We start from the raw sequence: 12,928 nt of genomic DNA on the forward strand, positions 1-12,928 counted from the left end.
TGATTTCTGCGTGTTTCCTAAAATCCTAAGTGACTTTCGAATTGTGCAAATAATATTTTTTGAAGCCCTTGTGTCGATTTTATCGTGAATAACTACGCTTCGACACTACGCATTTCTACATGATTTTGAAAATGCAGATATTTTTAATCTGTATTATTCAAATGTGCGCTTTATTTGTGCCAATTCCATCGCAAACTTAAAAATTGTTTCACCTATTATTATAATAACTCGTGATTTTCGAATCAGACTTTTTGATTATTACTTTTGACGTGCTTTATTTGTGCCCATTTCATCCTCAATCCCGTCCCGCAGTGGACTGACCGTTAAGACCTCTGCGGTATTCCCAGTAGAACACCGAAGTCAAGCATCACTAGCTGCAGTCAGTAAGCGGGTGGGTGACCACTTAGACTAGCCTGCGTTGGGACCGAGGGTGAGCGGTATCGTTCTTCGTTAAACTGTTCTACCGTAAAGTGCTCAACTTCGAGCTCAGGTAGTCGGCCTACCAAAGCAGGAGAGCCATACCCTCCGCAGAGGATGAAAATTGCGGTGTATCTTCGGATAATCCTCATGGTTTCCCAGACGGTCTCCAATAGCTCATTGTGCAGCTCTAGTGCGACGTAAATAAAGTACTTACCTATCATCTTCAATCCATGTTGTTGTTCGGGCCGTGCTAGCCCAGTGGTTAAAGAATCGAACTCTGGTCCGTAGGGGCTGTGGTTCGATCCGCGAAGGCCCACCGAGTACATATGCTCGTAAAATTTTGTTAAATCGAAAATGCTGGGGTGTCCCTGATCAGCACCATGGATGCAGGGATCTGGAGAAAATTTCCTTCCCCTTCAGATTTATGCTTAAATTAAGGAAGTGGCCTCTAAAATTAAATCCCCCCTGCAGAGGATAAAAAATTGTTTTGGCATATCTTCAGATCATCCCTAGGGATGTTCTCGGGCCGTCGCCAATGCTATATTCAGCTTTAATAGTACGATGCAAATAAAGTACTTACCTACCATATTTTTCAATTTTTTTCTTGATATTTTTAATACAATATTATTACTAAATTCGAATGTAGGTTTTTAAACTGCTTACTGTTTTTAAACTTCGTTTCTAATTTTTTGCAGCTTAAAAATGATTTTATGATTTAACATTCATGAAATCCCTCATAATTCCCAAAATATAAATGTTCTGATGTTAAATATATATTGAACTGAATGTAGGTGTGAAATCCTTTTAGATATGTTGTCGGCCATTATGATAACTTTAATGTAAATATCAGAGATTTTGACAGTTCTTTTTATCAGTCAACTTAGTAATATATTAAAAAAAATTAAATTCTTTTAAATAGTTATAATTCTTCTTCCTTTTAATTCTTATTTTGAGCTGTAATGCGTTTTGTTTTATTTTAAATCGTTTTAAACCCTATACATTTTTCTTTAACTCAAATATTTAATTTGCATTTATTTCGCTCAATAAAATATTTTATTTTCATTCAAGAACATTGCATTACAGTTCATTTATTTTAAAATACACTTAGATAAAAAAAAACAATACTTTTTCCCATCTTAATATCTTTTCTAAAAGTCTAGTTTATTTTTATTTTAAAATCTATCAGTTTGGTTTTCTTCAGTTTTGTATGAATTATAATGTTTAAAAGAAAAGAACTATTTTTATGCAAATATATTATTAAATTTATTTTTTAAAAAAAAAGATGAATTATAATTATTTAAAACAACTTAATTTTATGCTAATATGTTACTAAGTTGACTGATGAATAGAACTGTGTCTAAAACACTGATATTCACTTAAAATTATCATAATGACAGTCAACATATCTAAATACTTGGTACTTGGGCGCGCAGCCCTCCCCAGGTAGCAAAAAGATATGATCTAATATTAGAAAGATGCAATATAATACTGCCCTGCTAGAAAACGCAACGCTCTTGAATCCTATCTTCTAATTTTAGAACTAATATTATATAAAATTAAATAGTATTCGATCTAACATTCGAACTTTCAAAATAATCATCTATTTCATTACTTTTGGTACAGCNGCATTGTTGGACAAGCCGTCCTCGGGTACGGGTAAAATTTCTGAGTTTTTTCGAGCCCTGATACAGCATACAATGTTCCGATTTAGTACTTTTTTTGAATTCAGCCTTTCCATCACAATTATTAATTCCTTATTGATTAATAAAGTAATTTGAATTAAAATATATAAATAAAATGAATAATAATAAATTTCCGATTAATTAAATGAATATTGTAAAAAAAATTAAAAAAAACTATATTATGATTTCAAAAAAATTTGTGAAGTCTTAGATTGAGCGCATTTATAAATCTTGCAGGGAAGGAGATACCGAAGTCTATGTATGCCTCTGGTAAGATAACTTGTATATCGCTCTATTTTTTTTTCTTTTTTTAAATATTACTCGGAAAAACGGCCTTATGGTTCAATCCTGAATCAAGCTTTGAGACAAATTAGCTTTCGTGGAGAAGTTATTGATGAAACTGACCCGCATTTGCCTTACACGGTGAAAAGAAAAAAACCATGAAAATCTCTTATGGCTATTGCCAGGGGATTTTAAACTCAACTTCCATCGTTGGAGAAAATTTACTGCTTGAGGCAAAGTGCATGGCTACATTTTAAAGAATAACACACTTAAAAAATATATATGTTCTATAAGGACGATTTAGAAATAAATTTCACTGATTTACTACTAAGATATCTACAAAAGCCGTTATCTAAGAATAAGTGACTGAGGTAAAGTAGCAAGGTAGCAAATATGTAGCGAGTCTTTGCTTGATATTACCCCTGATTTACAGTTAAGTATGTTATGTCAAGGATTCATATAGAAATACTGCCGAAAGCATGGTTCAATGCTCGTATACGAAGCTGTGAATCATTGAAAAGGAAAGTGACAGGAGAGCTCCAAAGCTACTAATTCTGCACAATTTTAACTTCTTTTTTTGCGAACAGGTAAAAAAGTGGAAAAATCCTACATGAACAGCGTTTATTTTGCAAATATGGCCTTGTATTCAGGGCAATTCTTTCGAAGGCAGCGATATCAATGTGAAGTTTCAAAACGAAAAATTCGCAGAAGAGATCATCGAAGATGTAAAAGCAATATTTGCTGACGAACAAAGTTAGCTATTTAATATTTATACACATAAAATCAATTGTTTTTCTCAATTTTTGTTCTCAAACTAATTTCAGACTTTACAATTTTTTTTTCTACCGCCATCTGGGGTTAATATCAGAAACAAATATGATATAAATATCGATGTTTAATCGTGAGCAACGCGCGCTACAAGAAGACAAGATTCTAGCTGTCAAATGGCAACCGTTTAAATTTTAGCTCTTTGATCTTTGTTTAATCCAAATTTCCGACATACTCATAATTATCAGTAGTTATTATTAAGTCCTGCTTTTAGTTTACAAAATGAATTACGAAGACAATTATACGTCTGAAGAACAAAATTGTGGGGATTTTGGAACTGATTTTAATGATGAACAACAGCAATCTAATGGCGACGTGGAAGACCAAGGAGGTTCTGGTGATGCGGCTTCAGGTAGTAAATCCTCCGAAGAAGATAAGTAAGTAATTTAGTAATGTGACAACTGTTTAAATATTAATTTAAGCCGTTGTTGTATCATATTTAGTATCGAACTAAGGACAACTTTCCTCATTTTCACCTATAAATCTAGGGCGTTATAAAGTGGCGTCGGCCGGCCTCTTTAGGACAAATGGCGGCTGTGATATTTTGTACTCTTGTAAAGGATTTTCTATCTTTTATAATCTAAATTAATCATTTGGAAATGAAGCCTGTACGGATAACAAATATCAGCTTTGAGTCCCATTTCTCCTCCTACATTGTAATTTCTCGTTACCAACAATGTCGTAATAGTAAATAACACAAGGCATGTTCCCGCCAACTGTGTACTTAATATAAATGTCATGAGATGTAAACATTAATGAAATGCACGAGTCTTTTATCTGTCGGTTTAATTTGTTGACGGACGCAGAAATTAAAAATTCTCTATTTTCTACACGATAAGCTTCAATATTCATTTTTTAAGTAAATTAAGAGTGCCCGCATCCGTGGTAAATGTTAAATTTTTTTTTTAATATTGTACTTTAAATGATAAAGTCATTAGAGTTTTTCTATTATTGAATTGGTTTTTGTTTTTATGATTTTAGGAAATTCTTCGAATGGAAAATTATCCAAAACTATAAATCTGTTTTGAAAATTTTTTATTGTCTTGATCAGATTTAAGTGTTTCATATTAAAGTGCGCATCAAGCGCTAAAACTGTAGAAGCGTTCAACGATTTTATAAATTTTATTTGTAAATATTTAAATGTTAGTTTATGCACATAAGTGCATTGATTTATGCTTTTAAAACATATGAAATTTTCTATTTCACAAATAACATGAGAAATCTGGTTTGAGAGTATATTTGTTTATTGTTGCTGAGTAAGATCTGATATGCATTTATTTTTTAAAAATATTTAGCAATTTACAGATGACCTATAAAATATGTACTGCTTTAGCTTGCATATTAACTATTAACCTTGTTAAGTTTGCTGATTTTCTCTTCCACTGAAAAATATATTTAATTTTCATTTTATTGTAATGACAATGGTTTAAGGAATGCATGTATTACTATTTTTTAAATGCAATCGGATTATATTGCTAAAATAGACTAGTTAATACATTTTTCATAGTCTATCCTTAGTAAGTCTAACCTTTTACTTATGACTGGTAGGATTGACATTACAGATTTCACCATGCTAGGTGCTCTTAACATATAAAAGTTTTTATTTTTTTTAAATTTTATTTTACCTTTTTAATTTGTCAGATTTACTTCCATATGTTACAGTTTGTGAAAACTAGTTATTTTGGTGTATTTAAAAAATTTTATTTCCTAATCTAAAAATATATATAAAATTCTTAAAATTAGATAAAGTGTTACTGTAAATGTTCATAATATTTTTTTATGATAACTTGAAAATCCAAATTGGAAGGACTACAGCTTAACTTTAATTATTTTATAAAATCATTGTGTTAAGTTTATTAGTCTTTTGGAAAACCTCTTTCATTTCTGCAACATTTTTGTAATTTCCTTTCACACACATGCTATACAAGTTATTCCTTATCCTCATAAGTCTTTCTGTAGAATAGGCATAATTGACTTTTAAGTTTTGAATAAATTATTTCAAATATCTTTGTTTAAGATAGAAATATTAAAGTATCCTTGAATTTTGAAAGAATGCATGTTCTTTGTAACTTACAAAGGTTACATTTGTAACTTTAAATTGTAAGTTAAACGTAATTTTATTTAACAACAAATATGAAATGATATTGTTCCCACATTGAAATATATAAGTACTTATTTGATTATTTTTAAGTTTCAGTAACCATAAAATACTAATTTGCAGCACGGTTGCAAAAAACCTGGGGTTTTTTGTTTTATTGGAGGTTATTTTCAATAGAGGACAGGGATAAGTACCCTATTTTAAAAAAGCTTATATTAATATAGTTTAATTATATGAATTGACTTAACATATAGATAATTAAAGTGTAATTAATACAAATAAATTGGTGCAAAAGTCTGAAAAAAGCTTCTTCTGACATCACGATACAAAACGTTGAATGTACTCACATACATTACACGTTTGAAACTTAATTTTAATACAGGATTACATTTTATTTATATTTTAAATCTTGAAAAATATTTGAAGATTTTTTTTTTACACATGGAAAGTGAATCAAAGGCACTGACTAATCAATGGCCATACAGTCAAATTATAATGTTGTGCTCCTTATTTCTTAATTTTACAAAGTTCTAATTGTGATCTTAGTGATATTTACTGATATTTTCTTCTTACTAATATTTTCTAAGGTTAACTTTATAATTCATTTGAGGCTTAAGTTTAATTATTTTGTTGCAGGAAACTTTTTATTGGTGGAATAAGTAGAGAAACTAACCAAAGTAAGTAGATAACAGTGATAACTTCAGAGAAAATCTTTCATATGTATCTACTTTTTAACTTAATATTCCTTTTTTCTTCAGAGGATTTAAAAGAATACTTCTCTAAGTTTGGTGAAGTAACAGAAGTAAATATTAAAACAGATCCAACTAGTGGACGCTCTAGAGGATTTGCATTTGTTGCCTTTGCCAGCAGAGATTCCGTCGATTCTGTAAGAACTTGTTAACATATTGTGGATATTTCCGTATTGTGATCTGTGGTGCTAATTGCCAAGGTCCAGATTTTAATCTTGCAATTTAAAAAAAAAATAAAAAATCGATGTGTGGCCGAAGGTTACTTTGCCCAAAAGTTGCAAAATACTTGGTGATTATTCTGCCACAAATCATGATACAGAAATCTCTCCAACATATTAGTTTTTATCTAAAATAAAATTAAAATAAATTGTATTAGATTATTTAAGTAACATCTTTGGTTGCTATAAAACTATTTATTTGTAGGTTCTTCACAATGGACCTCATACCATTAAAGGAAAACAAATTGAAGCCAAAAGGGCTAAAGTTAGACCTGGTATTAAGAAAATATTTGTTGGTGGAATTGAATCTGACATGACTGAAGCCGACATCCGGAATTATTTTGAACACTTCGGAAAAGTAAGTAAAATTCTTCGCTGCACTTATCATTCTAGATTTGTCATTCTTTGCCATATATTTTGGTGGTTCCCAAGACATTGCATTATTTTTGTTATCTGGGTTACTAGTTATGTTATTTTTAAAGTTTTATAATGTAACATTTACTTATGTTGTCTTTTTCAAAAAAATACAAATTGCATTCACATTCTATAGTGAAGTATTAAGTTACCGGTCTTATAGCTTCAGTATTAAATTTTTGAACTTGGGAATAACAAAGTGTGGGATGGTCGTATTCTGCATGTACCTCGGAATTCCGGGTTTTTCGTATCATCTGTCCAGATCAAGAAACTAGGAGCATGCTATGTGATTTTTTTCGCTCTATCTCAAGACCATTGATTTGTGGACTTTCACCAATAAAAACTTATAAACCGACTAAATTTTCACTTCAATCTAAAATTTAAAGTAAGAATTAAGTTCCGCAATCTAAAAAAGTTACTCATTGTGAATCGTGTTCATGTGGTTTAAAAATCGTACATCGCAATTCGTATTTTTCCTATCATGAAATTGAGGGTCACTTATTTACCATTTTAAGAAGACTGTTTACTTAAGATATTAATGAAACTTTTCGGATGCTACAATGTTTGGTATAGATAAAATATGGTCTGAAGTTTCAGTGAAATTTTCCTGGTATTATTTACTATAAATCTTTGAAATAAGATTATCATAGTTAAATTTGTAATTTGAAAATCATGTTTTTGACTGTCTATTCAATAAAAAGATTGTCTGTGGTGTGTCAATAAGGTTTATTTAATATTGAGCACAAATTTTGCTCATGACATCATCCACTATATTTCTTATAAAATATTCGAAATTTTTGGTACTTGATTAACTTTTGGATTTAGGTTTATCACTTTTTGAAAAAATCACCTTTTCATTCTATTTAAAAAGAATTGAAATCATCGATTCGATAATCTAGAAATTTGTCTTTGGCATATTAAGCCAAAATTAAGAGAACATGTGAAAATAAAAACCTTCAATAAGAAGAAAAATAATCACAACTTTTTTCCTATTAATTTAACTTGTCAAAATAGTGAATTCGAAAACCTTTTTGATATTTATTTTGGCAGCATATTTTTTCCCCAAAATTGTTACGACTCCTATTAAATTTAAAATATATTAAAATTACGAATTTTTAATCTTCCAACTCAGAAAATATTTTCTAATACGTCAATAAATGTTAGCTTAAATCCTACAAATTAAGTTTGTTTTATGATTTAAGTAGTCTGAAAGTATGATTTGGTAGTTCATACTAAGAATAATTCGATGACTTATATTCAATTTTATCTAATGTGTTACATGTATTCTCCAATTTTAGTTGCTTTTTCTAGTTATTTGAGTGGCATTTAAAGTTGTGAACAAATTCTCAGCTATTGCTTTCTGTTTTATTAAAGCTTAATATTTTACGTAATAATAGACTAACCAAAATTTGTATAGAACCAGTTTTTTTTTTTTACCGTAGTTTAGATGTAAAGTTTGGGTTGTTCTTATTTTGTTATGCTTTTTGAATTCTTGAATAAAGCTGTGATGAATGCTCAATAGTCTGATAGTTATGTAGATAAACAGTATACTGAGCTTAATTCAAGTTTTCATCTTATTTTTTAAAAAAAATTACAACAGTGCGTTGCTCGGTTTGCTGTGATGATCTCTAAATATCTTAGTTCTATGATGAAAAATTAGAGGCTGTTTCTGAGCTTTGTATGAACTCTCATCAAATAATTAGCTTTACTTTTTCTTAGTTTTGTGGCCCTTTAAATTTTGTTTTGTAAGGGCTAGCTTAATCAATCACTAATTCATACTAACCAGTTAATTCAAGTGTTTGTTTTGTATACATGTGGCGAATTTTTACTGATCATTCTCAACCTTTTCTGATCAAGCACATGAAATTTCATTCTGTTATATGATCCAACTAGCTTCATACTTACTCAGAATATATAATTGCTCATTAATATTAAGATAATATGCATTATTTTTTAAAATTATTATTAATAAAAGTAATATTTTGCCCTTTTAGGTAGAAACAGTTGAACTTCCATTTGATAAAGTAAAAAATCAAAGGAGGCAGTTTTGTTTTGTTACATTTGAAGATGAAATGACAGTAGATCAAGTTTGCAAACAAGCTAAACAAAAGATTGGCAACAAAGAATGTGATGTCAAAAAAGCAACCACTAAGCCAGATCCCAGGTTAGCCCGTGGTGGTGGAATGGCTGGCAGGGGTAGAGGACGAGGTTAGTTTTATTTTATTTTCTGATTAAGTAGCCGTTTAAAATTTATGCTTGCCTTAATTATGTAGAGAAATATGTAGTTCATTAAATTTTATTTTCAAGTTTAATAATGGTATCTATAGAAAATCATAAGATCATATTTTGAATTTATCTCTGCATAGTTTCTTTAAAAATATGCCATTTTTCCGTGGATCTGCATAATTCTGACTTTCCTCCAATTTCTATTATTAAACTTAATTCTAAAATTACAAAGCTTCTATTTGTATTTTGTTGATTTAAGGAATTATCAATAAATTGTACAAAAGTGACAGGAACATCTTATGTATTTTACCAAATATGTTTCTGAATTTTTAAGTGAAAAATTTTAAATTCTTAGAAATTTAATTTTTCGAATGAGAAATTTGATATATTTACTATTCTTAGGAAGAAAATTCTAATCTTATATAATAAAGGTGTTAAAAAGAACTTAAACTTGTCTCTTTTTACAGTTTATAATTCTAATTTAATTAACAATTCAGAACATAGAGAATTTTTTAATGGTAAATTAAGAGGTTTGCAGAGTGATTTTTAAATTATGGTAAGAGTATTCTTCTTCTTCTTGCTTGAGCTTGTCAGATATGTGGCACCTCTGCACATGTTGCATTTTGTACCATACTCCAAGCCCAATTTTTCCTAGTTCCATTGTCTCGGGTCGCCTACTTTATTAATATAGTCTGACAGTCCCTTAATGGAATTAAGGTGAAGCTCTTTAGGATATGGATTGCCTAAGGTAGTGAGGCGCGTAAGGGCTAAGAGTATTAAATTTTCAGTTTAGTTAAATCAATAAAAATTATCCCAATTAAAAATTTAATGTGATGACTTGTAGGAACAAGCAGAAATCCTAATGTGAAGTTTTATTGCTGTGGAGTTCAGCTATTAAAATTCTACAATAGTCATTATAAAAACTAAATAGCTAGTGGATAACTATTTAATAACTAATTATCGCAAATTATGCATTTGAAACTTAAAAATTTAATCCTTGAAGTGGAGATGGAAGTAAGGGATTTGTTGTCTGAAATTTTTGTTGATCTCGGGCTCTGTTTGTTTAAAAATTAGGCCCTGCTCATTAAAAAGGGGAGAAGATTTTTGTCTCCTGAAAATTGATACTATCTGCCTTTGGTGGCTGCTTGTTCACCTCTCAAAATTGTCTTGAACAAAAAAAAAAAAAAAAAAANAAAAAAAAAAAAAAGCTAAAATGGTAACCAAGCCAAAATGTGCTGCACAATTGTTTTTGAATATTTAAATCAATTTTATTTTAAGTAGTTTTAAATACATTAGCCAAATTTTTTCAGTATCTGTTGTCTGCAGCTTTGCTGTGTTTGAAGTACTTTGATTTCAATTTCAACTTTTTACAAGAGATGTCTGTAATATTGTCTGTTTTTTTTTATACATTGAATACAATTTAAAATCTAACCAGCAGCCATTAAATCAGACAAAACAAAGTTTGAGTTGGGGGCATTTCAGCATAGTAGGCAGCAAAAGTATTTAAATTATTTCCATCTCTGTCGTGTCTCTAATTGAGCAATAGCAAACACATTATGTGTACTTGAGTACCCTATAATGTGTTTGCTAATGCTCAATTAGTTCTTATTGATGTATGGGATAGTTAAATTATTATTGACATAAATTTCTATTTTAAAAAGTAGCATAATTATTTGAATGTTGTAATATATAATTTTCTTTGGTAATTTCTTTAGGTGGCCCACCAGGTTGGGGCCCAGATTATGGCATGCCTGGCTATGGCGGATATGGAGGTAACCAAGGATATGGAGGTTATGGCGGTGGTTATGGAGACTACAGTGGTGGCTATGGTGGATATTCATCTGGCTATGGCGGTGGTCCAGGAGGTTATGGTAGTTACGGAGGCCATTATAATGGTTGGGGTGGCTATGGACAAAATGGCTACTCTGGTGGTGGCTATGGTGAGTACTCCAGTAAAAGATAGGACTCTTTGTTGAAAGGAACCTCTGTACATTTTCTGTGTGTCAGTGTTGCCATATACATTATACCTCAGGAACTTTTTATGACAGGACTTAAAATATTCCTGCTGATGAGCTTGCAACATATTTTTGACATTGTTTTGTGTTGAATAAAAATATTTTTTGAATAAGTTTTTTGTTTTGTTTTTTACCATTATGTTTATTTCATACAAATATATATTTCTCTAAGTTTGATTGGAAAAGTTCTGCAAATTTTTGGCATACAGATGACCCAATGTTTTTCCTTGATTTCAAACATTAAATTGCTTTTGCATACTCACATTGAACTTAAGAATTAACTTGTTGCAGATGAACTGGTTAATTTTATCTCAATTGTTTCTTATTTTGAAATTATGATTTAGTCTTTTAATAGAACTTGGACTAAAAATAGTTCTAAGATTTAAAAAGTTACATTTCTTTTCTGCAATGGCAGTTTTTTAAAGTAAAAACAAGGAGTTCATTATTTATTACCTCAGTTTTTTTTCTCACTTAGATTGAATTAGTATTGTTATAAAATGTTGCCCAAATAAAATTAAATTTGTATTGACACATTTTGCACCTTATTTTTAGTTTTTACTTATAGGAATATAGTCCTGTTTTCTCTTCTAAGCGCCTTTTTCCTTTACTTCAGTTGAAATTTTAACTGTATATTGAACTTTTCGTCATTTATGATACAATGAACATAAATGTTTATTTTTTAATATTCCGAGGATAATGTAGCAATTAGGGGAGAGAAGTGAGTTTTGGGAGAACTGACACAATGGAATTCTGTTAATTTTGAGCACCAGCTTAGACACAGATCTCGGGGGCCTTGTTTTAGCTTAGGGATAACATGACTTAAAACCTCTATATTAAAAGCATTTTAAAGTTATTTAAATTGTAATTTCATAAATTGAATAAATATTAAAGTATTTTTTCCAATTAATAGGTGCTCAGCAGCCACCTGCTCCAGGAAAAGCCAGACGCGGCACCACTACTGGACAAGGCTATCAGCCATATTGATAAATTTTAAGCCATCTTGATGCCCCCCACATACAACCCAATGGATGGTGTACATAGCCTGTGTTTTATCCACTTCATCTATATGCTATAATTTGTGCAGAACTTTTCTTCTCTTTATCTCTCGAGTAGCATGTTCATGCTTTGTCCTGTGTTCTAAAAAAACATGTGTCAAAGCACATTCCAAAATAAAAAAAAAAAGAAAAACATTGTTAGTAGCCGCACACTCATGTGATGCATTTTCAGAACAAATATAAATGTTTTTTATATACATAGTCTCATTTTTTATGAAATATTGAAGAATTCTACAGAAGTAATCAATTATCGTTAGTAGTTAATATCGTTGTTACTTTTATTTTGCATTATTCGTCAGAACATAGGTTGCTTGAGTTGAGACAATTCTTAACTCTTGCCCAAGAAAAGGGGGTAAATTGAATTTTTTTGCTAAGAATTGGTGGGTGGTGCCTCTTCTGTTCAATGTAAACATTTGGAGAGTCAAGAGAATCGAGCAGTACTATTATGCAACTTCTGCTAGTTCCTATAAATGGTTTAGTTAAAAATTTTAAGTTTCTGGAATTAGGTTGCCAACTCTGAGAAATACTGTTGTATAATAAGGATCAGAGAAATGCAATTCTTAAAGTTGACATAAGCACATTTGATTTAAAACCTCATAATTTGAATTTAACAATGGGGAAGTAAGGAAAAATAAACTTATAATGAAGATCAAATCATTCCAGGTTGTGAAAGTAAAACACTGCTTTTCAGCCTATAGCAATTATTTACTCAAAATAATTATCAAAAATAGTTATTTAACCATAAGTTGTTCCCTGGATCATCTCAGCTGTCAATTCTTATGGAGTATCTACAAAATACGTTGGTAATGAAAGATAAAATAGCTCTTAAAGGGTACTTTTTTTTCTGGTACAAGATAGGCCTACAGAACGTTTGTTAGTAATAGACGACTTATTAATTCATATGAACTAATTTTTGTCTGAAGGGCTGAAGCAAAATTCCG

The 12,928-nt window shown here is 30.2% G+C and overlaps 1 protein-coding gene across 1 annotated transcript; it reads left to right on the forward strand.

Moving 5' to 3' along the window:
* The first annotated feature begins 3,251 nt into the window (after positions 1-3,251).
* LOC107456831 (RNA-binding protein squid) lies at positions 3,252-12,184 on the forward strand. The gene is made up of 7 exons (XM_016074794.2): positions 3,252-3,589; positions 5,947-5,987; positions 6,069-6,196; positions 6,483-6,635; positions 8,686-8,899; positions 10,633-10,857; positions 11,843-12,184. The coding sequence occupies exons 1-7, from the start codon at positions 3,435-3,437 to the stop codon at positions 11,914-11,916; spliced, it is 990 nt and encodes a 329-aa protein (XP_015930280.1). The 5' UTR covers positions 3,252-3,434; the 3' UTR covers positions 11,917-12,184.
* Positions 12,185-12,928: the final 744 nt, after the last annotated feature.

The sequence above is a fragment of the Parasteatoda tepidariorum genome, chromosome 4, assembly GCF_043381705.1.
Source record: "Parasteatoda tepidariorum isolate YZ-2023 chromosome 4, CAS_Ptep_4.0, whole genome shotgun sequence".
NCBI lineage: Eukaryota > Metazoa > Arthropoda > Arachnida > Araneae > Theridiidae > Parasteatoda > Parasteatoda tepidariorum.